The following is a 21,532-nucleotide window of genomic DNA, read 5'->3' on the forward strand; positions in this document are numbered from 1 at the left end:
TATAAATTCGTATATATTAAAAAAGTCGTTACAGTATTAATAAATTTATTTTATTTTTTTTTGTTTTGCTTTATACAAATAGAAAACAGTTAATCATTGCTTAGTTATATAGATATACAAGAGCTCTACAATCCAACAGGTTGAGACAAAAAAAAAAAAAGATAAATACACACACATATATATATATTATATATAATTATGTTAACTAGAACTGCGAATACCGTAAACCCAAACTGAATAAATGAAAGAATGATCAATAATATATATTTATATACATATAACTTCTGAGTCTCGCTCTTAATTATATATTAAAAACAATTACACAAATTTTAATGAGATTTGTTTAAGGTTCAAAATCTGTTTCTGTTCTATATATCTGTTCTATATAAGCAATGATTCATTAGAATATCGGAACTCAAGAGAAAAAAAAAAAAACAAAAAATATTATTTAGAAAAAATATATATGCGTGTATATGTGTGTGAGTGTGTGATGATTATTATTAATATTATTGTTATTATTGTTTTTTTTTTTTAATTATTATAATTATTATTTATTGTAATTTAGTTATTTAAATGGATTTGGACGAGCTTTAAATTCCGTCATTTTGCGCAGTTCCTTAACTTCCTCCATTTCTCGTTGCTTGCGTTGTTCGTCTTGCTAGAAGAATAGAAGAGATAAATCATAATTGTAGAAATCGGAACAAGGATTTAATTAGTTTACTTAAATCAGGTTACTTAGGTAGAGAAATGTCCTTACTCTCTCTCTCTCTCTCTCTCTCTGTCTGTCTATCATGGTATTTTTTAATTAACTGGAGTGTACAAAAGCTCCTCTTCTTTCATCCGCTCTCCAATCCCGCTCCACCCCACCCGTTCTACATATACGCATATATATATTACTCACTTTATGCACTTTGCTCTTTCGGTTTACTCGCTCAATTAAAGCGAATAGTTAGGTGGATCATTCATGTGGTGAACACCTGAAGTGATCCATTGAAGGCAAAAGACAGACAACACAGAAATGAAACGAACCGTACAAAGCACAGTGAAAGCTCTGAGAAGGCAACAAGCAAACGGCAATCTAGTTTCGGACGAATCTGACTAACAGAATAGGAATTTGTAGTAAAAAACCTATCCGAGTATTGCCTTCAGGTGTTTCTGTGCACGCAAATTAACTTTGAACTCTAGCTCCAGCTCTGGCGCACTTTGGCTTTGCTGGCAGCGGACAAAACATGTAATCAGCTGATGCTAGGTCTGGCTCAGGCATGGAACATAGTTCTATATATGTATGTATATATTCATTTATGAGTAACAATTATGATTGCATTTGTATTGTGTGTCAATGCAAATGAGTTGAACGAAATACAAAGAACTATATCAATGCATCAGAGTGAGAGAGAGACAGTGCATGTGATGGGCGAGTCGGTGCACGTGTGTGCGTGTATGTGAGCGCGTGTAGTAATATTGTGTGTGAATGAATGTGCAGATTACAAACAAATAGAACAAAATGCAATATGCAAAATAAGCTTGAGTGTTGACCAATACAGTGCGAGCGAGATAGCGCATGTGCCTGTGGCCTTGCATGCTCTATGCATGCATGAACTGCAAAGGAGTCCAACCGAAAGGAACAGTTAGTAAGCTGAGAAACAGAGAGCGCGCAAGAGAGCATGTGACAGCAATTAGTATGTGTGCGTCTGCGTGCATGTGCCAATTCGCTTCGTACGTACATATGTATATGCATATGACAGGAAGAAAGCAAGATAAAAACAAATCACATATACATAGATCGGCTGTAGCACAATTTCGCTAGAGATGTGAGGCGACTTCGATAAGGGAGTTTTCGTGGGAGAGTTGTTACACATATTTTATTAACCTGTTATATGAGGCAGCTGCTATATGCAAGCTATTAGACATATTTGTTTAAGCTGTTATGTGTAAAAAGTGTTATATGTAAACTGTTATGTGAACCATATCTTTTGCTAGATTTCGCTATTTTGCCAGTTTAAAAAAGTTATACCCGTGCTTTTATATGCCCTAAATAAACTGTTATGATGCATCATATACTTATTTAGCCCAATCTCTAATACAGACACAGGAAATGTATATACTCAATGTTCGCTCATTGAACAGTGTATAACAATTATCTAGCAACAGCAACAGCGGCAACAGCAGCCACTGAAGCTGATAAGATTAGCATAAAACTTGAAATGGAATTCGAGGCAAAGCAAGGCAAGGCAAGGCAAAGACGTATGCGAATCATCATATCAAATTTTTTCTTATACGCAATGGACGTGGACAGAGAGAGCTCTATATGTATGTGTGCATATCCCCCTGTGTATGAATGTGCGTATGACTCCCCCTCTATCTATACATATACATATATGCATATATATGATTCTTGAGTAGTACCAGTAATCCAGTTCGCATTCAGTTTGCCAGCATCGTATTCTGTTTTGTTTTTCTTCCAAAACTGTTATACACAGCATTTGTGGCTTCAGGCTCAGCAATTGACTGAAGCGGGGGCAGCGGCGGAGGCGGAGGGTGTGGCTGTGGCAGGTGTTGTTGTTGTCGTTGCTGCAATCGCTGATGAATTAGCCGTCTGCTCATCCGCCGTAGACATGCTGTTGTCGCCGTAGAAGCGTGGCTCATCATGCGCCTCAGCTGAGCCCGGCAGATCCTCGTCGGTATCATCGTCATTCGAGCTGTCCCCTGCCCCACTTATGTTTAGCTTCGAGGCCCGCTGCTCCACGGTGCCGTCCGGATCGGGAGCGTGGCGCAAGCGTTCGTAGCAAGCATCGCACACCCGCAGCGCTTTGCCAGTTTGCTGGGGCAAGAGGAACTTCTTAGTGGAACAAGCGGCGCAAACGACAGCGCCGCAGTTTCGGCAATGATGACGCCGCTGGACAAATGTAAACTGCGTCTTCTTGCAGTGCATGCAGACGCTGGCCTCGGCATCGGGCACCCAAACAGCGGCGTGGTTTCCCGGCGGTTTCTTACCGCTCTTGCGCAACAGATCCTCCACGCATTTGTTTATATGGGCCATCCATTCCTGCTTCTCTGTGCTGGTGGCGGCATAGACGACGAAGGACTTCGTCGTGGTGCGTATGTACCAGCCATTGCGGTACTGCTGGTTGTCGGGTATCGAGTCCAGGGAAACCTCCTCGAGCGGCATTATATGCTGCTTGTTGTACTTTTTCTTGCCAATCACAATGTTGCCATAAACCAGTATGTCGTTGAAAAGAAAGAATTGCCGCGACTTTGGACGTTTGCGGCACATTTTGGTCAGAACACCTTCGCCGACTAGAACACGTCCGGGTATCGCCAGCGGCACACCGGAGCTACCAAAGCAGTTCTCGACGGAGGCAATGCGACGGGTGTTCAATTCCGAGTTAACGAGACGATCAACCATTTTGCTTCTTTTCTCTTGCTTGCTGCAGCGAAAGTGGCGCCACCTATCCGTTTGGCCAAAAGCTTTGTTTACAGTTTACAGTTTTTTTTTTTCTCTTTTTTCTACAGACTGTTGCTTCACTGGCCGTGGCGTACTTCAACTGTGACGACGACGGCGGCGGCGACAACTAATGTTGTTTTTGTTGTTGTTGATGTTGCTCCAAGTATGTGTATGTGACTGTGTGTGTGTTCATATATATATATGTATATATATATATTTACTTATACTTATATATCTGTGTTTGTGTGTGTGAATTTGGGCGCAGCAGCTGCTTTGTGTCCTTTTTACTATAATGTCGAGTTTTGTGCTTCGTTTCTTTTCTACCGAAATTTCCTTTTTTTTTTAGTCACGCGTTGCGCCCTTTATGCAATATATATATGAATATATATGTGCACAATATAACTGTTTTCTACGCCGTCCGTTTACCGAAACGTCATGACTCACACCACACACAAACAACAAGTATGCATACATACATATGTGCACAATATGCAGTAGTACACGACTATATTAATATATAATTTTTTGCTTTTTTTTTTTATTTGTGTTTCTCTTCTTTCTGTATGGTTTCACTTAGAGAGCCTACTTCAACTCATGTAGTGTGTTGACTTTTCTTCTTCTGATTTTTTACTCAACTAGCGATCAAATTAAAACTGAGTTGCTCAAAACTTCAATTTCGCCTCATCTGCTGAATGGCAGCTGCTAACGCAACAATGAGTCGCTGCATAGCTATGTTAACGCAGTGTTGAGCACTAATGCATAATTATCGCAGTGTTGCACTGCACACAACATGCAACACTGTGCAGTGATAGTGTGTGACCAGCCCATACAATTTTCATTTAATTTTGATACCAACAGCTCAATATTTACCTGTTTCTTTTTCTCATCCAGATTACACTGAACAACATTATTGTACTCGCGCCGTTCGCGCACGCGCTGATCGGCACGCAACTGAAATGGCTTCACTTCGGCGAGGCCAGCTCTTCGTAAATTTCTGGCATTGTCATGTTCCTGTTGCAACAATTTTGAATTCTTGGCGAGAGAATTGAATAGATGCTTTATGATAACAATATCAACATTTGTGCATTTGAGTCTTACCTCTTCCCTGCGTTTTCGCCGCTGCAAATGCTCGTAGGAATGCTTTAATGTTTCTGGCGTCACAGGTACTGTTATCTTATGGGTAACTATTGTGTCCGCCAAACGTTTGTGCAATGCCTTAAAATTTGGCACCGGTTTGCTGTGGAACTCACGCGCCTTACGCTCCTCTTCCTCTCGCTGGCGCATAATCATCTCCCGCTTCATCTGATAAATATCCTTGCATTCGTAAACCCTGGGCGCCTTTCCGGCAGACACTGGCTCGCTTTGACTTTTCGGTTTGGGTGTCCAGTTGAGTTTCAGCCTGGGCTTCAGTCCAAGTATCTCATTCACCTCCATCTCCTGGTCACTTATTGATTCTGCTTGTTTGGGAATCGGCAACGATTCCACTTTGTCTCCTTCGGCTTGATGGGAATCTGTTGACAAATCCAATTGCAGCTGTAACTGAAGCTCAGATTCAATGTGTACTATATAATCTTCATTCAAGTTTTGATAAGATGCGGATTGATCCTCTTTCTCCTCTTGTTCAGCTTTACCATCGCTCGTATTCCCTTCATTTAAATACGGATCACAAGCTGATTTATCCTCTGGCCCATTCTCGCTAAGCCCTTCAATAGTTCTCAGCTTTACTATATCCTCTACATTTAAATTCTGATCACAAACTGGTTTATCCTGTAGCGCATTCTCGCGAAGCGATCTATCCTGTTGCTCCCGCGTCATCTTCTCATTGTTCCAGTTCAGTTGATCGCCCATGTTTTCCTTGTTGGAAGTGGAAGCTAGCGCTAAACAAATGATTTTATATGAATTACAACATTGACTGTAAATTGAACCACCTTAATTCGTCATACCGCTCAAATCGTTTGAATATTCCATTTTATAGTCGGCCGTCTTGGGCTCATTCCAGTCGCAATTCAAATTTCCACTCTTCGAATTATTATAATTATCCATAAAATCTATTGTATCACCCAGCGCATTCGCCTTGTTTGAAGAAGCAGCTGCTAAAATGGCGCATTTTTTTTTTTTTTTGTTGAGTTAACTGTAAATTGTATGTAAGTTTTATGTACATACCAAAGAAGTTTTGCGAATGATCTAAATTATAATCGCCAACGCTTATTTCGTTCCAGTCGAAATCGGTCTTCTTGTATTCGTTATTACTTATATTAGCCATATTACTGGATAAGTATAACGCGTCGCTAAAAATTCAAACAATACCACTAACCAGAGAACACATAGACCGGACAAGTAGTGTAAAGCGTTTTGCACACTTTTTTTCGGGAGTTATCTCCCAGACACTTCGTATTTGCTCGGCTCCTCACTTTTTGGGTTCGGGCTACGAAAAAATACGAAAGCACAATCATTTCGCTTCATGCGCTCGACCGAGATGGTCGACTGTTGAACAAAAGATCCCTCTGCGCTGAATGTTTCCCTTGCTCTCTCTCTCTCACGATGCTCTCTGCTCTCTCAAATATGTATATGTATGTATGCATGTGAGCACAAGCAGCGCTCACAAATTGAAATTTCTTCGCAGCGAGAGCCCATGCCTACCCTTATGTGTGAAGAGTATACCGAACTTTTCAAACCGTTTGCCATGCGTTTTCGTTATTATTTGTGGGAAGGGTATGAAAGCGTTGGTGCGCATAATGAAAATGTTTTCACGACGAGCATGCACACACACACACTTACAGTATGCTGCATGTACTATGAACATTTGTATGCCTGTGTGCGAAGCTCTTGCTGCCTGTAGCATTTTAACTCCCAGCATTTGCATTTGGTCGATCTTATGAAGTGCTCACATACATATGTATGTATGTATGTATGTATGTATATACATTTGATTGTGTGTACGCATGGGAGGCGCTGCTCACAATTTTGGGATATAACTTGTAGAAGCATTTGTATGCCTGTGTGTGCCTTTACATGTGCGTGTGTATGCCTGGGAGATGAACATTGGCGTGTGCCTCCCTCAACTTAGAATGGTGTGAACGATTTTGGGTTTTATTTGAAGAGGCGCGCTTATGTTTAAGTACCTGATTTCACTCAATGATCGTGGGTTTGCCTATCAGAATGAATGTTTTTTAAAAATGTGGTACCTGATTAATCCCAGTGGGCAAAATGGGATGTGTTTTTTGAACCCTTGCACTTGTGCATACATATGCAGGTCAATTTGGCACCTTTTTAAAGATATGAATACAGGTAAACAGGTCAAATAGACCCTTTTTACAAAAATTGCATACCAAAATTGCCCAAATTGACCCTTTTTTAAAAAGAGACATCCGTTAGATGTCGTAACCGTAAACAATAAATAAATAACAAAATGTACTATATGTTTATGTTTTATATTTATTTATTCAAATGTATTATTGTCGAATAATTTTTAATTTGTTTTTACTTAGATTACTAGTTTTACTAACTATGCTATCTGTTAACCATTTACAATTTTTTCTTATTAAAATTAACACAAATTGATTAAGCACACGCCAATGTTCATCTCCCAGGCATACACACGCACATGTAAAGGCACACACAGGCATACAAATGCTTCTACAAGTTATATCCCAAAATTGTGAGCAGCGCCTCCCATGCGTACACACAATCAAATGTATATACATACATACATACATACATACATATGTATGTGAGCACTTCATAAGATCGACCAAATGCAAATGCTGGGAGTTAAAATGCTACAGGCAGCAAGAGCTTCGCACACAGGCATACAAATGTTCATAGTACATGCAGCATACTGTAAGTGTGTGTGTGTGCATGCTCGTCGTGAAAACATTTTCATTATGCGCACCAACGCTTTCATACCCTTCCCACAAATAATAACGAAAACGCATGGCAAACGGTTTGAAAAGTTCGGTATACTCTTCACACATAAGGGTAGGCATGGGCTCTCGCTGCGAAGAAATTTCAATTTGTGAGCAGTGTTGCCGAAACTTTTTCAGCAAAAGTAGCAAAACCGAAGGCTGAAAGTAGCTAAAAGTAGCCAACTTTCTTCTAAAATAGCTGAAAAAGTAGCAAAAAAGAAAACAGTGCCGTTTTTTTTTCATAAAAAGTCAACTTTATTAATTTAATTATTATAATATCTCATCTATGACCACCAACTCGTCATTTTCACCATTGTCGCTTTTATAATTTGCCTTTTTAAGGTAGTTGGGTGGAAGGCTATACTCATAGCATAAATAATAAAATCAAATTTTCGATAATTCTAGATAAAAAGTTATCGGATGAGTTATCGAAAAAATATGATGCATGCCAAATTTCAGCTGCGATGATTCCTTCTGCCCGTTACATACTTTTTCACAAAACCATTATACCCTGATTTCCCATTTTCAATGGGTTCAGGGTATAAAAACTGATAAGAAATGAATTTTGCATAACATTTTAGAAAGCTTACCTATTATATATATATATTTGAAAATAGCCAGATTTGTAGCTAATAGCTGCTTGAAAATTTGTGTAGCAATCGGACTCAAGAAGTAGCCAGATCTAGCTACAAAATAGCTGATTCGGCAACACTGTTTGTGAGCGCTGCTTGTGCTCACATGCATACATACATATACATATTTGAGAGAGCAGAGAGCATCGTGAGAGAGAGAGAGCAAGGGAAACATTCAGCGCAGAGGGATCTTTTGTTCAACAGTCGACCATCTCGGTCGAGCGCATGAAGCGAAATGATTGTGCTTTCGTATTTTTTCGTAGCCCGAACCCAAAAAGTGAGGAGCCGAGCAAATACGAAGTGTCTGGGAGATAACTCCCGAAAAAAAGTGTGCAAAACGCTTTACACTACTTGTCCGGTCTATGTGTTCTCTGGTTAGTGACAATACGAAAACAAAGACAAGCACACTTTCAATTTACAGAGTTGCTCAATGAGTATCGATAGTTTGAGTGTGGATATATCATCGATCAAACGGTTGCATTTCAATTTCAACCGCAAGAGATCAAAACAGGATCATGATTGTTAAAAATATTTTGCTATGTAACGAACAACAATGTCGAACGTTTCAAATTGGATGCTTGAATACTAATTAAAAATTCTGTAATAGCTATTTGCCAAAGATATACAAAGAGATCAATCTGTCAATCGCTTGGATATATTTGAATTTTATTATAACACCTAATAAATTACAAAAATATAATTAATATACATAGTAAGTGTATATGTTTGAAGTAACTTAGTACGCTAACAGTCCATCGTACACAACATCATTTGTTAATATATGTAAAATCTTTCCGGGTGGACTCAGTCTTCGCAAGCAACATCCAAAATGGGCGCCACTTGAATTATATAATTACGTTTGGTACGCTGCGAGCTAATGCTAATTCCGACGAATTATCGATGAATCCAATATGGAACAAACCTAAAAGCGCATACCGCCAAGTACATTTGAGCGTTTGGTTTTCCTCGCACTCGAATCGCCCTTATGTTGGCGCTTGCGCGGCAGCAGAAGAGGTGAACTATCATCTATGGCCGGCTGCACTGCATCTTCATCGCAGTCATCGGTGTTGCTGAAGAGCGTTCGACGGACGCTCCGAGGTGCCGGCACCTCGCCTTCATCGTCGGTTAATACATTTCGTGCGCTTCGCATCCGCGAATGACGTTGCACGGCGGGAGTCCTAAGCCTCACCTTCTCGTAGACAATCAGGCAAATATCACTGGAGGTATCATCTTTGTGTCCAAGTGTATTGCCACGATAGCCTAGCGTTAATGACATCTTGCAGTTTTCGCTTAGCTCAATGCCGCCGTCGCTATGCTTATGCGATGCCTGCAGTGATCCGCTGGCTGTGATGCACTGCATCAACTCGATGCCGTCAGCCGGTGCAGAAGAGCGCGGGGGTGTTACCAATTGCTTGACACAGCTTGCACTTGCAGTCTCCTCCTCCTCTTCTACCTCTTCGTCGCTTTCAGCACGCAAATGCATCGATGTGGGCAACACTTCTGGCTGCTTAAATCGACTGCGCAGCAATTGAAAGCTACGTCTGAAGCGCTCTTTGAGCGCGGATTCCTCTGATTCATTACATTGCCGCGCATCCAAAAACTCCATATGATTATAGCGTCCTACGAGTTGTGCGCGCATATAACTTGATACAGGTCCAGCGCCCTTTACGCAGCGTCCGAGAAAAGATAAAATACAATCGTCGGACAGCTCCCTGCGTATTTGGCCATCTTCCATGCATTGCAGAAACCGTCGAAACAATTGGCTGGACGACACTAAGAGGACTTATGTACATATAAAACGAATTGATAAAAACACTTTATTTATTTACCTGGACGCTCTGCTGTTTCTTCTTCGTGCATTTTGAATGAGTTTCTTAACACAGGCAACAATAAGCGAAATTAATGTTTGGTTGATGCGCTATGGGGAAACAGCAATGTTGCATGTGTACAAATCGCGATCTCTATCGATTAATATTACGCGTATCGATGTATCTATTTTAAAAAATATATTTTTATTTACTGAGAATCGAAAGTGAATTGCTATGAATATTTTACAATTCCACTTTGACTGATCACCCCCTCCCTATATATATGTATACAGATATAAGAGTGTATATATTTATTCGTGATATAAAGATAGTTTTATATAAATAATAGTAAAAAAATGCATTTGTAAATTTGCTGTATGCCAATTAAAATTGTACTTTATAATCGTTCAGTTTTTGCTTGTACTTGAATTGCGGTGACCAATCGATATATTTTAGTTATATCGATCTATATATTTATATTTCAAAGCAAAAGTATGCCCTGACGCAAAAATAATATACTGACTGCATGTATTTAAAATTCAATTTGAGTTATCAGACTTATAATATTATATATATATTCAATTTTTATGAAAACTAAAAATTTCTTTACGAATCGCGCACGATATATTTGTACCAATTTTTTTGTTTGAATAAGTTTCGATATGGGCGCCAACAATAGCAAACCACAAACTGTGCAAATACCAAATACATCACCATTTCAAATCAGCCGGGAAGTTTTGGAGCGCGTCGAGAAGGCAACCAAGGCAGAAAAGGGGCCCGTTGCCGTTACAAATCCAGTTCAAGTATCCGTTGCTTCCACCTGTGAGCAATGTAATTGTAAAGGTGCAGCTGCTGGAGATGCAGCTGGAACGAGCAGCAGCGATGAGATGCAAGCTTATCACCAAAAGCAGATGGAAATATCTTCATCGTGGGCACGGCGCTCAACTGAAATTGAGGAGGCACAATTTACTAAAACATTAGATCGTGTGCACAATTTGTTCGGACAGCCAATTAAATGGGCCAAGGCCAACGAATGCTCGGCAGATATCGATAAAATGGAAAAGCAATTGATAAGCTGCTATCGCCAGTACGGCAAGGAGCCGTTGAAGTGCGCTGCCTTGGCAAAAACATATCACACTTTTGTCTTCAATAAACAGGTGGCCGCTGTTCAGAGCACAACGCACGATGTGCAGGATGTAAAAGGAGGCGATGCTAACTGATGCTTGGTTCCTCTTGCTCGATCCCCAATACACTAAAACGAATGCGTGTTATTAAAATATCTTGGACATTTTAAATATAACGGTCACATTTAGTCTACATATCCGATATGACCAATTATTTAGTATTAAAAACGGTCGCAACAATTTAGATCATGCTTGTAAGGTATCCAACCGTTTAGATCACCAAAATTTGTGGAGCTTTCAGCTATCAATCCACTCAATTTAGTTATTTAGTTCATCATTACACACACACAGACGTAGAGGGCTTCAAAAGCTCTCGCAGCTTTCAGCCATCAGCACGCGCACACAGCTGACGCAAAACATTTTTGTTATTTAGTTCATTGCAGTAAGCAGCGCAGCAGCGACGTCCTGGCGTCTCTGGCGTCCTATGCACATAGTACTAAAAACTAGCATATCAATAAGTTTAATTCATTTCTAACTTAAGCAAAACACACATAAGCATACGCATGTGTGTGTGTTCGCTTACATATGTGAGTACGCGTTTTACAAGGTGGCAACACGACGGCCAAGGCTTTTCTACATAGATACACACATATAACTTATCTGCAGCTTATCGCGCTTGTAAATGCCGATTCGCATAAATCTGCAGAGCAGCATACAAATACATAAACACACGTATTAGCTGTGCGTAAGTGTGACTGGGTGCATGCGTAACGTTTGTTATGACACAGGCAAAGTGCCGCCCCGTTAGCAAATTTGATGTGCTGAAATCGAGCACTTTAATATGTGCATTTCTACTTGTGTGCATATGCATAACAAGTTTAATAATAATTTATGGCAATTTTATCCATTGAATTGCACACACACTCACACACACACATACCTACATATACACATATCCATATACATATATAAATAGCAACATCCCCATATGAACATGCATATGTACATAAGTGCGCTTCGCCAATTTCCTAAAAGGCAGCATTAATAAATAAGCAAGTTTCCCGGTAGGAAATTTGCTTAAGACTTTGGCCATATTGTATCATTTTATTTTTTGACACATACGAATTTCTATTACAGTGTATTCACACACCCTTGACATCCGCTACGTCCGTCCCCAACTGTCAACTGCCAAAAAATTGAGGAAACGGAAAAGCTTTTGCACGATCGTGCAACAAAATGCATTTTCAATGACAATTGTATTATTTAATTTTTTTTGGTCGCGAACTATTTGTAGCTTTCAGTATGCGTGCAACCATAGTGACATTTGGTCGCAAATATATATAAATTTGTTAACAAATTTAAGTTCAGATACAGTGAGAATAAGTGCAGCATCAAATTGCGCGCCTGCCTTCACGAAACAGCTGACAGCACAGCAAAGCCAAAGCCAAAGCCAAAAGCAAAAGCAAAAGCAAACACAAAAACAAACAAAAACGCAAGTACAACTCAATACCGCAGGCTTCGGCACGCGAGGCCCAGGGGTCAATTGCATGCACGCTTTTCATTATACACATGCACACATACATATGTACATATGCATATGTGCATCTGTAGTATAAAGGGGGATATTTTTGTATATAGTATACATATTTGTGCATATATACATACATAGTTCAATGTAATGTCTATTTATGCATGCATACATACATATGTATATACATTATCAATTATTACAAAACTGCAAGATCAAAATTCGCGCCAGCTTTCAGAAACAATGGAAAGCGAAAGAAAAAAGTACAAGTAGAATTCATGAATAAAGCCTGTCCGGCTCCTCTCAGAGCCCAATGTTTCGGCCTTGACATATCTTAACGAGGGAAGGGTATAATTATGTGCCATATGCTCAATTAGCCATGATATATTGTTTATATTGATGTGTGTGTGTCAATGTAGTCGCCGTCGACGTCGACCTCGCCGTTGTCTTTGCCTTTGCCTTGCCAACGTCTATTTAACGCTTTTGCTCCCCAGTGCCTGCTCCTTAGTTTAGTTTGTGTTTAGACTGATTAAATGCCGGCTAAACTGTTGTCAAAAATTCACCCCATGGCCAAGGGCATGATGACCTATGCCTTGCTGTGGCCCACGGGCAGCCTCATCCAGCAGACAATAGAGGGACGCAATTTCAGTAAGTCCACAAGGGATTGCTCCAAGATAAATCCAATGTCCATTACCTATTATCCAATATCCAATTCCAATATTCCTTCCCTTCCCTTCCCAGAGACATACGATTGGGCACGTGCGCTTCGCTTCAGTCTGTTTGGCAGCCTCTATGTGGCGCCCACCCTCTATGGCTGGGTGCGCCTCACCAGTGCCATGTGGCCGCAGACGAATCTGCGCATTGGCCTGCTCAAGGTGAGTAAGAGTGCTGCCGGATCGACATGGCTGACAGGTTGCCAAACTCCTTAACTGAACATTCCAGGCCGCAACGGAGCAACTGTCCTATGGCCCCTTTGCCTGCGTTAGCTTCTTCATGGGCATGAGCCTGTTGGAGCTGAAGACCTTTCAGCAAGCCGTTGCCGAGACCAAGGAGAAGGCCCTGCCCACATACAAGGTTAGCTGGCTTTGAGGCCGTAGCGGCAAGTAGTCAGTATCTAACTTGGCTTCATCCTTGACAGGTGGGCGTCTGTTGTTGGCCCATTATACAGACCATTAACTTTTCGCTAGTGCCGGAGCACAATCGCGTTATCTTCGTCAGCTTTTGCAGCCTTCTTTGGACTATATTCTTGGCATACATGAAAACGCAAGCAATGGAGCCGGAACACGAACAGGTACAGGATAGAGAGCAGGGAAAGCATCCTCAGCCAAAAGAGATCGAACTGCTTATATAGCTGTTCTGTTTTTTTATCATAGAAGAGAGGAAGCACGCGAAGAAGTTGACCCAGTGCAGCAGCGACAGGGAAGGCAGGAGATGCAGATGAGGCTAGGGAGACAGCAGCAGCAGCTATCAGAGACCAAACAGGATGCGGTCCTTGTTTTCATTTAGGAACCCAAGCAGCTCTGGCATTTTTACTTGTTATTCCATATATAAGGGCAGGATTAGGAGTAGACTGTCTTCCGCTTGGAGCAGAAGACAGCTAGAAGCAGGTGCAGCTGCTGGAGACCAAATGTAGACAGCTGCTGCTGTTGCTGTAGACCGATTCAAGACTTTGCTATTCTATTGTATATAAAAGGGTTTGTTTTTAATTTAGACCAAATTGTTGTTTAGGTGAATAAAATGCATTTAAGTACAAACGTGTTAATTGGTGTCGAGTGGAGGTGGCTCGCGTGCCACAATCAGGTTGCCAATCCAGAGCCGTGAATGCTGTGGGTCATGCCGACCCACTGTCTGCCGTATCCAATCAACGTAGGCGGAGACTTCGGTAAAGACACCCGGGTAGGGTGGACGTGTGCAGGGCTTCACACTCCATGAGACGATGCCGATTTGGGTGTCCAAGGCGGGCAACAGCAGTGGGCCACCCGAATCGCCACTGCACTGACCCTTCCAGCCCTCGGGCAGGCCAGCGCAGAGCTGGCTCCGATGCAGCTGCGTCTGATGACGCCGACTGCACTCCTCGTCGCTGAATACGTGCAGCTGCGCCTTCTGCAGCTTCACTTGAAGCGTGCCTCCAGTCTGCAAAGTGGAAAGAAGGAATTGGTGGTTAGGGAACGAGATCATGAGGTGATGATGCTGATTACGAACCGCATTCAAGCCCCAGCCAGCGAGCACGGCGCTGCTATTCTCTTCTATTTGCTGCAGTGGCTCGGGCAGCCGGACAGGCTGCACACTACGGCTATAGAGGATGGGCACCTTTAGCTGCAGCAGCGCTATGTCATGTATGTACTTGTCCTCCGGCTCGTACCCGGGATGCACGTGTATGGCCGCTATCCAGGCCAGCTGGCTGGCATTGCGGTCAATTTGATTGCTACCATACTGCAGATTCAACTGCTCCGGCTTCGAGCCACGCACACAATGCGCCGCTGTCAGCACCCAGCGCGAGTTCAACAATGTCGCTCCACAAGAGTGCGCGCCCGTTTTGGCACGGCGCAGTGACAACTGAAGAGGAAGAGAGTGTGTGAACAGAACTCCTCTGATAATTCATTGGATTTTCTTACGATATAGGGAAACTCGCCTTGGGCAGCTAGCGTGCCATTCACTATCTTGCCATCCTGCTGATCTTCTGGCGCTCCTTCTACTGCCTTATCATGTTTCTCTCCTTCTGCTACTTCTCCATTGGAAACATTGCCGTGGCCACCTTGCAGCTCTTCTCCTGCTCCTGCTTCTCCTGTAGCCTCTCCGCTGAGCAGCAATCCAATCACAATTAGAGACAGTGTACACCAAAGGCGTGCCATGTTATTTGATTAAAGCTTGGCAGACAGCCATTGCATTTATTTAAGCCGTCTCCCAGCGGGGCTTTTACGCTAAACTAGTAAGCCCGCATGCTAGTAGGTCAATTGGCCTTTGGGTTTCTGCAAGCTGAAAGCGTGAATTGATTAACATGTGTTTACATTAATTACGCATTCACTCACACACAGGCAGGGAGATGGCTTCCTCAGTGCTGTGGCAACAGCTGAAGAGCTTCATCGTGCGATATCCCATTGCGCGTGGTATGATATCGTATAGCTTGATCTGGCCCACGGGCAGCCTAATACAGCAGACATTTGAGGGCAAGCGTTGGGGTGAGTTTCGCACATATACGCCTAATATATATCTATGTCTTAACTGGATATGTTTTCGATGCAGGCAATTACGACTGGTGGCGCGTCTTTCGCTTCAGCATGTACGGTGGATTGTTTGTGGCGCCCACGCTCTATGGCTGGGTGAAGGTAACTCAGCAGTTACATTGCCGATTTCTATGTATATCGGTTTTCCCTCACAGATCTCCAGTGCTATGTGGCCACACACTTCGCTACGCTATGGCGTTATTAAAGCCGCCGTGGAGACCATTTCGTATACGCCCGCCGCAATGACCTGCTTCTATTTCATCATGAGCTTGCTGGAGTCAAAGACGGTGCAAGAAGCTGTCGCCGAGGTTGGCAAAAAGTTTCTGCCCACCTATAAGGTATTTATTCCAATAATTATTTATTACCATATAAATATATCTTTTTTTATACCAATCAGGTCGCCTTAGCCGTTTGGCCTTTGGTAGCCACCATCAACTTTTCTTTGATACCTGAACGGAACCGTGTGCCTTTTATTAGTGTCTGCAGCTTGTGCTGGACATGTTTTTTGGCTTATATGAAACACTTGGAGCACCATGAAGTGGATCAAGTTATTTAATTGTGTTTTACTTGTTTGTTATTGTAAATATTAGCTTTAATAAAATAAGGAAGATAAACTACTGGTAAACTAGAATAAAGTGTGGCCAGTGGATCTGAGAAAACAAAGAACAAGAAATATACTGAATATCGATAAAACAATAAATATCTAGTGGGATCGGTAGATTAAACATCGCATAAGCAATTGATTATTTAAACATGTACTACCTTACTTCAACTTTTCGTATATGAGGTGCATAATTATTTTTTTAAATCAATTTGAATACAACTTTTATATGAAAAGTGTCTAATCTGAAAAACGCCATTACAATCTTCAACTTCTATACGGCGGGTATTATCGCTAGTATCGCTATTATCGTAAGCATCGCTTCACTTTTGTCATCCCTAGCCCCACCTTGCAGTTGGGTGTGTGCAACGAACTAATTTGTTTTTCAGTTGTTTATAGTTTGTAAAGCTAGTTTTTTTTTCATATTGTAAATAAAGTGCCTTCGCAATGCGCAATTTGGGCAAACAGCAGTCGCAGGACACCACCGACACAAGCGTGGAGAAGGGCGACTACCCGCGTGCGACAAGTGAGTGACGCAGCCAACGTTTGTTGTTTATAGCTGAACAAATAACTGTATTTGCATGTGTTTGTGTGTGCCTGCAGATGGAGTCGTATTTGGAGCAATTGTCACCTTTGCCAGCTTCTTTGTATTGATGATGTCCTTCTGCTCACCGTATTGGATCGAATCGTATGAGGAGACACGCAGCAGCTTCAAAAACATGGGCCTCTGGCAATACTGTTTCAAGAACTTTGTCTATCCGAATTACCAATTCCCCAAGCAGTTCACAGGCTGCCATTTGATATTCTCGCATGTAAGTAGCTCCACTGAACTTAATTTGATAGATGTATTAAATTTTGCTATTGAAGCTAAATGAGTATAGAGCTGTTGCTCATAAACGGCTCTACAAGTGCTGTTCTAAACTGATCCTTAGATCCTTAAACTGCTCTATTAAGTTCTAAGTATACCAAGCGTAGCACTTGTTGCACTTGACTTCTATGATACAATAGATCGCATAATACTTAATGTGGTCTTATGTCCATCTAGGAGTTCTGATCTCTTATCTGTACTAATGCACAAATTGTTCTCGATTGCTCTAGGATTATTATGTGATACGTGAATATCTGCTGCCTGGTTGGCTGATGGCCGTGCAGGGCTTTGTAACAATGTCGTTCATCATAGTCTTCACTGTACTGACGCTGCTCTCGCTCACCATCACTCGCTTGCCCTTGAAGCCTGTGCTGCAGTACGAATGGCTGCTCGTACGCTTGTCCTACATAGGCACAGCCGTGTCCTGTAAGTAGATCGTGTTCCTATATGTGTACATAGATTTACTGTTGCCTATTGCAGCGCTGTTCATGTTCTTGGCCGTTTGCATCTTTGGCGGCTGTGCTTATCGACGCGATTGGCTGATGTATCCGAAATTCAATGTGCTTGGCTGGTCGTACGCCTTGGCCGTGGTCACCTTCATGCTATTGGGCCTGGCTGCTCTCATTCTGCAGCGCGAGGCCCGTCAGGCCTACGAGGCACGCGGCGAGCAAAAGAATCTGGTGATGCAGATGGAAATGCAGGAGCCTGGCTATCAGCCACCGCGTCATCACCATAGCCAATCGCGCAGCCTGCAGGGCTACATATAGTTATCAACCATATGCAGAAGCTTTGTATTCAACTTAACGCAACTCGACTTCAATTCAATTCCATTTACAACAAACATTTCGAAACGCCGTCCAAGCAGAACGTTTTCTGCACACTGAATCTCTTCTATTTTTTTTTTTCTAATATAAACTAAGTGCCTTTTGGAATTTGTAGTGCAAACTTGTATAATTAGTTATATCAGTCCAACAACCGTCCATATTTAGGTCTATATATATAAATATTATATATACATTGTAAATCTGTCCAATTCGTCTATCAAATCAGATTCGAAGTCATACAACTTGTGCATTTATCTCTATTTACATTGATTGTATCTATAGATCTGTGTCTCGATTATACATATATTTACTGATTATCTTCAATTTAAACATATCTATTTATACACAAATATTCAAATATTTACTGTAAGTGCAAAAAGTTTTACAAAAGAAATACAATTCACAAAATACGATTCCAACTTTGATCTATTTGATATTTTATGTTTGATATATAGTTGGTATAGGTATGCGTCATAAAACCATGTTCTGCCTCTATCTCTCTCTTACTCTAACTCTTTTTCTTATCTGACCTCTGTCATAATTTTACTGATAGTAAAAAAACAATTGCCAATTGGAGCACAAATCGTTGCCGCTGTCGATTGCCATTGAATATTCAGTTCAAGCTGCGCGTTGACTAAATTCGGTTGTGACACAAACAATAACAAAAAAAAAAAAAAAAAAAAGAGGCGTGAGCCCTACATCTATTTGTTAACTTATTTTTCTGTTTTGTTTTTTTTTTTTTGTTTTCTTTTTTTTTTTATTGTCCACGTTGGTCTAAACGTTATAATGCGTGGTCTCCTTTATATTTGCTGTTGGCTAGTTATTTCTGGAGAAATTTGTAAGATAAACAATTCTAAGAATCACATACGCACCCACTCATACATACATACTTCCCTATAAATAGATATACATATTTCATTCATGGGATTCTAGGATCTTCCTGTGAGAGTATCGCTTGCATTTATCAAAAATTGATAATCTCTTTCTTCCTTTATTTCTTACTCTCTCTTCCTTCAACTAACTCTCCACGCTCTCCAAGAGAGACAGAAAAATTCACACTAGGCTTATTTCTTATCTTGTTCTCTGCCATATTTTCTCTATGTTCTTAATTTAATGTGCGCTTTCAAAAACTTTGATGAGCTAGTCATTTTATTCTAGGAAAAGCGTAATCTCTAACTCTCTATTGCTTTCTCATTCTATTCTAATGGCTTAGCCATAGACCGGCAAGTGTTGTAAAAATTGTTTTTGATTTCTTATTTGACTGTGGAAATATCTGAATTTTATAATAATCATTTATATGCTGCATATAAAGATAATGTTATCAACAGACGAAATCTTTATTATATATACATACATATGTTATCGGAACGATCTATTGTAAACTAACGTTGTAATAGTAAAATAATATTGAGTATTGTTTATCTATGAGAACAAGAGGGAGAGAAAGTAAGGGAAGATATTGATGTACATCTAAATTTAGACATATACGTATATACATAGATATAGCGAAGGGAACGATACTAAATTTGACGGAGGTATATGACCTATGTATATAGCTTACGCTAAGAAGAGTAAGTGGTAATATCTCTACAGATCTCTACTGATATATGGACATCCATCTGTCTGTACAACTTATCCGGCTACCCTTCCGACTTATCCGCATCCTTCACTACATTATTGGGTGGTAACCAAATATATAAAGCAATACAGAGTTAGGGCCCCCATACCTACCCAAGGGCATTCAGACTTCGACGTTCGTAGATAAATGCATGCCGTGGTTGTTAATCATCGGCTGTGTCGTGTCTTGCCACTGTGACAGAGCGGAAATTGACGTAAAGAAAAAACAAGCGTAATAGATACGGCGGCAAGGCCAAAGGCGTCCCCACTTTTCTAGTGGACGGGCGAGAGGGGAGCAAACTTTTTGATTACAAGAGTTGTCAAGTGCGCATTCGACACTCCCTCCCCTTCACTTTCACTCTCTGCCCCTCTCTCATTTGCAGCTACTAAAAAGGTTCTTTTACAGACGCTCAGGTGCCTGAATCGCGCATTATCAACGGAACTCTGGCCAGCGTAGCAGACACGAAGCATATGGTATCCATCAGGCTAAAGAAGAACGATCGCAACTTTGGCAGCGGCCACATCTGCGGAGGCTCTTTGATAGGGCCCAACAAGGTCCTAACTGCTGCCCACTGTTTGTTCAAGTGAGTAAAAGGAGGAACTAGGGGATAAAGTCTTGTTTATCCGGATATATGCATGTAGAGGAAAGAGAAACTGTGGAATATTAACTAAAGCACTATGGGAACTATAAAGATAGAAACAGTATAGTATCTATGGCGAGAGAGATGGGGGGAGAGGGAGTACCTTATGATATCAAACTGCATTCCTTAGGTGCGTATTCACATGTATAGACTAGAAGCATTTGGAGTGGATGGAAAGTCTATGGGAGATAAGAGCCGTATTTCCCCTTTTTTATCCGTATCAGCCATGGGATATAAAGGGAACATATACAGAGAAACCATAGGCATATATAGAACGAAAACTCTTGGGAGCCTGTAGAGAGAGACCTATTGTAACTAATTGGATCATGGGGTTCATCCAACTTCATCCGCAGCTCCTCAAAGAAGCGCTATCGCAAGGCAAGTGAATTCGTAGTCGTGATGGGCACCCTCAACCGCTTCGAGCGCAACAATGGAACAATTGTGTCCGACGTCAGCTCCATTGCCTACATGAACACCTTCACCACGGAAAGCATGCGCGACGACGTGGGCGTCATGTTTCTGCGCACCGGCCTCCCCATCAATAGCAGCCACCCGACTGTGGCGCCCATTCAACTGGCCACAGAGCCGACTCCTTCTGGGGTCACCTGCCAAGTCTCCGGCTGGGGACGCACCAGTCAGGTGAGCTGATTGCCTTAACCAGCTGGTTCAATATTTCAATGCAGTAGATATTGAATATTGAATATTGATTATGGCAATGGATATCCAAGCACTTATCCATCCCTGCAATTTATCCAGCCGATTTACTCCCGTTGCAGAGCTCGCTCTCGAATGTGCTGCTCACTGCCAATGTGACCACGATTCGTCACAAAACCTGCTCCACTATCTATTTGGGCAGCCTACTCCCAGGCATGCTCTGCGCTGGGCAGCTGAAAGGTGGGACGGACTCCTGCCAAGGCGACTCCGGCGGACCCCTGGTCTACGATGGCCGCGTGATTGGCGTTGTCTCTTGGGGCTATGGCTGCGCCGAGGCGGGTCTACCCGGCGTCTATGCGGATGTTCAGTATTACCATCAATGGATCGAAGAGCGCAACGGCAACTCCGCCCTGACAGCTCCAAGTCTGACGCACTTGCTCTCGCTGTGGTTCGGCTGTGCCTTTTGGCTATGGTTAAGGAGAAAATAAACTATATTCTAGCTGTAATTGAAATAGCTTTAGCTGATTATATGCTTAATTGGTTGCGGATAAATACCAGATGATTGCACACTAAATATCCGGATAGATGTATGACGGCCCAAAAGCTGCGGGCAACCATCCGGATAGCCTAGTCGCTGCTGTAGCTATCCGGATAGCCGCCT

At 41.7% G+C, this 21,532-nt stretch overlaps 8 protein-coding genes across 13 annotated transcripts; 5 read left to right on the forward strand and 3 right to left on the reverse strand.

Annotated features, from left to right (window-relative positions):
* Positions 1-28: 28 nt before the first annotated feature.
* Positions 29-5,796, reverse strand: mei-38 (meiotic 38). 3 transcript variants are annotated; one of them, XM_089473343.1, is made up of 5 exons: positions 5,609-5,796; positions 5,389-5,535; positions 4,544-5,322; positions 4,316-4,477; positions 29-658 (listed from the first exon to the last, which is right to left on the reverse strand). In XM_089473343.1, the coding sequence occupies exons 1-5, from the start codon at positions 5,706-5,708 to the stop codon at positions 566-568; spliced, it is 1,281 nt and encodes a 426-aa protein (XP_089329469.1). In that variant the 5' UTR covers positions 5,709-5,796; the 3' UTR covers positions 29-565. The 3 variants fall into 3 exon arrangements, 2 of the variants coding, with proteins under 2 accessions (XP_089329469.1, XP_089329468.1); XM_089473342.1 differs by having other exon boundaries at positions 5,389-5,538; XR_016270888.1 differs by lacking the exons at positions 4,316-4,477; positions 4,544-5,322; positions 5,389-5,535; positions 5,609-5,796 and adding an exon at positions 2,407-4,178.
* A 2,827-nt stretch (positions 5,797-8,623) lies between these two features.
* Positions 8,624-10,188, reverse strand: rux (roughex). Of its 2 annotated transcripts, none has more exons than XM_018016530.2 (2): positions 9,812-10,188; positions 8,624-9,755 (listed from the first exon to the last, which is right to left on the reverse strand). In XM_018016530.2, exons 1-2 carry the CDS (start codon positions 9,840-9,842, stop codon positions 8,905-8,907), a joined length of 882 nt encoding a protein of 293 aa, XP_017872019.1. In that variant the 5' UTR covers positions 9,843-10,188; the 3' UTR covers positions 8,624-8,904. The 2 variants fall into 2 exon arrangements, with proteins under 2 accessions (XP_017872019.1, XP_089329471.1); XM_089473345.1 differs by having other exon boundaries at positions 8,624-9,764.
* Positions 10,189-10,310: 122 nt separating this feature from the next.
* Positions 10,311-11,111, forward strand: LOC108619781 (uncharacterized). The gene has a single exon (XM_018016540.2). It carries the CDS (start codon positions 10,453-10,455, stop codon positions 11,008-11,010), a length of 558 nt encoding a protein of 185 aa, XP_017872029.1. The 5' UTR covers positions 10,311-10,452; the 3' UTR covers positions 11,011-11,111.
* Positions 11,112-12,195: 1,084 nt separating this feature from the next.
* Positions 12,196-15,615, reverse strand: LOC108619772 (trypsin-1). The gene is made up of 4 exons (XM_089473344.1): positions 15,474-15,615; positions 15,058-15,418; positions 14,645-14,998; positions 12,196-14,575 (listed from the first exon to the last, which is right to left on the reverse strand). The coding sequence occupies exons 2-4, from the start codon at positions 15,292-15,294 to the stop codon at positions 14,201-14,203; spliced, it is 966 nt and encodes a 321-aa protein (XP_089329470.1). The 5' UTR covers positions 15,295-15,418; positions 15,474-15,615; the 3' UTR covers positions 12,196-14,200.
* LOC108619779 (mpv17-like protein) lies at positions 12,950-14,196 on the forward strand. 3 transcript variants are annotated; one of them, XM_018016536.2, is made up of 4 exons: positions 12,950-13,090; positions 13,184-13,317; positions 13,385-13,516; positions 13,581-14,196. In XM_018016536.2, the coding sequence occupies exons 1-4, from the start codon at positions 12,976-12,978 to the stop codon at positions 13,791-13,793; spliced, it is 594 nt and encodes a 197-aa protein (XP_017872025.1). In that variant the 5' UTR covers positions 12,950-12,975; the 3' UTR covers positions 13,794-14,196. The 3 variants fall into 3 exon arrangements, with proteins under 3 accessions (XP_017872025.1, XP_089329476.1, XP_089329475.1); XM_089473350.1 differs by having other exon boundaries at positions 12,976-13,317; positions 13,581-13,733; positions 13,816-14,196; XM_089473349.1 differs by having other exon boundaries at positions 12,976-13,317.
* On the forward strand, positions 15,486-16,283 carry LOC108619780 (uncharacterized). The gene is made up of 4 exons (XM_018016539.2): positions 15,486-15,621; positions 15,686-15,768; positions 15,822-16,004; positions 16,064-16,283. Exons 1-4 carry the CDS (start codon positions 15,486-15,488, stop codon positions 16,220-16,222), a joined length of 561 nt encoding a protein of 186 aa, XP_017872028.1. The 3' UTR covers positions 16,223-16,283.
* Positions 16,284-16,577: 294 nt separating this feature from the next.
* pck (Claudin superfamily protein pickel) lies at positions 16,578-18,378 on the forward strand. Its single transcript, XM_018016533.2, has 4 exons — positions 16,578-16,793; positions 16,871-17,079; positions 17,366-17,561; positions 17,616-18,378. The coding sequence occupies exons 1-4, from the start codon at positions 16,715-16,717 to the stop codon at positions 17,900-17,902; spliced, it is 771 nt and encodes a 256-aa protein (XP_017872022.1). The 5' UTR covers positions 16,578-16,714; the 3' UTR covers positions 17,903-18,378.
* Positions 18,379-18,660: 282 nt separating this feature from the next.
* On the forward strand, positions 18,661-21,383 carry LOC108619774 (trypsin eta). The gene is made up of 4 exons (XM_018016529.2): positions 18,661-18,797; positions 19,983-20,160; positions 20,571-20,856; positions 20,994-21,383. The coding sequence occupies exons 1-4, from the start codon at positions 18,746-18,748 to the stop codon at positions 21,357-21,359; spliced, it is 882 nt and encodes a 293-aa protein (XP_017872018.1). The 5' UTR covers positions 18,661-18,745; the 3' UTR covers positions 21,360-21,383.
* The last annotated feature ends 149 nt before the right edge of the window (positions 21,384-21,532 follow it).

This window comes from Drosophila arizonae, chromosome X (genome assembly GCF_054131065.1).
Source record: "Drosophila arizonae isolate 15081-1271.41 chromosome X, UAZ_ARI_1.0, whole genome shotgun sequence".
NCBI lineage: Eukaryota > Metazoa > Arthropoda > Insecta > Diptera > Drosophilidae > Drosophila > Drosophila arizonae.

Coding starts and splice junctions, on each gene's coding strand:
- LOC108619772 (XM_089473344.1), bottom strand. CDS start 15,294: ATGGCACGCCTTTGGTGTACACTGTCTCTAATTGTGATTGGATTGCTG. Junction 14,999..15,057: donor AAGGCGAGTTTCCCTATATC/GTAAGAAAATCC, acceptor CTTCCTCTTCAG/TTGTCACTGCGCCGTGCCAA. Junction 14,576..14,644: donor CTGGCTGGGGCTTGAATGCG/GTTCGTAATCAG, acceptor TCCACTTTGCAG/ACTGGAGGCACGCTTCAAGT.
- rux (XM_089473345.1), bottom strand. CDS start 9,842: ATGCACGAAGAAGAAACAGCAGAGCGTCCAG. Junction 9,765..9,811: donor AGAAACAGCAGAGCGTCCAG/GTAAATAAATAA, acceptor TATGTACATAAG/TCCTCTTAGTGTCGTCCAGC.
- LOC108619781 (XM_018016540.2), top strand. CDS start 10,453: ATGGGCGCCAACAATAGCAAACCACAAACTGTGCAAATACCAAATACA.
- pck (XM_018016533.2), top strand. CDS start 16,715: ATGCGCAATTTGGGCAAACAGCAGTCGCAGGACACCACCGACACAAGC. Junction 17,080..17,365: donor GCCATTTGATATTCTCGCAT/GTAAGTAGCTCC, acceptor CGATTGCTCTAG/GATTATTATGTGATACGTGA. Junction 17,562..17,615: donor CATAGGCACAGCCGTGTCCT/GTAAGTAGATCG, acceptor TGCCTATTGCAG/CGCTGTTCATGTTCTTGGCC.
- LOC108619779 (XM_089473349.1), top strand. CDS start 12,976: ATGCCGGCTAAACTGTTGTCAAAAATTCACCCCATGGCCAAGGGCATG. Junction 13,318..13,384: donor TGCGCATTGGCCTGCTCAAG/GTGAGTAAGAGT, acceptor TGAACATTCCAG/GCCGCAACGGAGCAACTGTC. Junction 13,517..13,580: donor AGGCCCTGCCCACATACAAG/GTTAGCTGGCTT, acceptor CATCCTTGACAG/GTGGGCGTCTGTTGTTGGCC.
- LOC108619774 (XM_018016529.2), top strand. CDS start 18,746: ATGCGTGGTCTCCTTTATATTTGCTGTTGGCTAGTTATTTCTGGAGAA. Junction 20,161..20,570: donor GCTGCCCACTGTTTGTTCAA/GTGAGTAAAAGG, acceptor CTTCATCCGCAG/CTCCTCAAAGAAGCGCTATC. Junction 20,857..20,993: donor GCTGGGGACGCACCAGTCAG/GTGAGCTGATTG, acceptor CTCCCGTTGCAG/AGCTCGCTCTCGAATGTGCT.
- LOC108619780 (XM_018016539.2), top strand. CDS start 15,486: ATGGCTTCCTCAGTGCTGTGGCAACAGCTGAAGAGCTTCATCGTGCGA. Junction 15,769..15,821: donor CGCTCTATGGCTGGGTGAAG/GTAACTCAGCAG, acceptor TTTCCCTCACAG/ATCTCCAGTGCTATGTGGCC. Junction 16,005..16,063: donor AGTTTCTGCCCACCTATAAG/GTATTTATTCCA, acceptor TATACCAATCAG/GTCGCCTTAGCCGTTTGGCC.
- mei-38 (XM_089473342.1), bottom strand. CDS start 5,708: ATGGCTAATATAAGTAATAACGAATACAAGAAGACCGATTTCGACTGG. Junction 5,539..5,608: donor TCATTCGCAAAACTTCTTTG/GTATGTACATAA, acceptor GCGCCATTTTAG/CAGCTGCTTCTTCAAACAAG. Junction 659..4,315: donor TGGATGAGAAAAAGAAACAG/GTAAATATTGAG, acceptor CTATTCTTCTAG/CAAGACGAACAACGCAAGCA.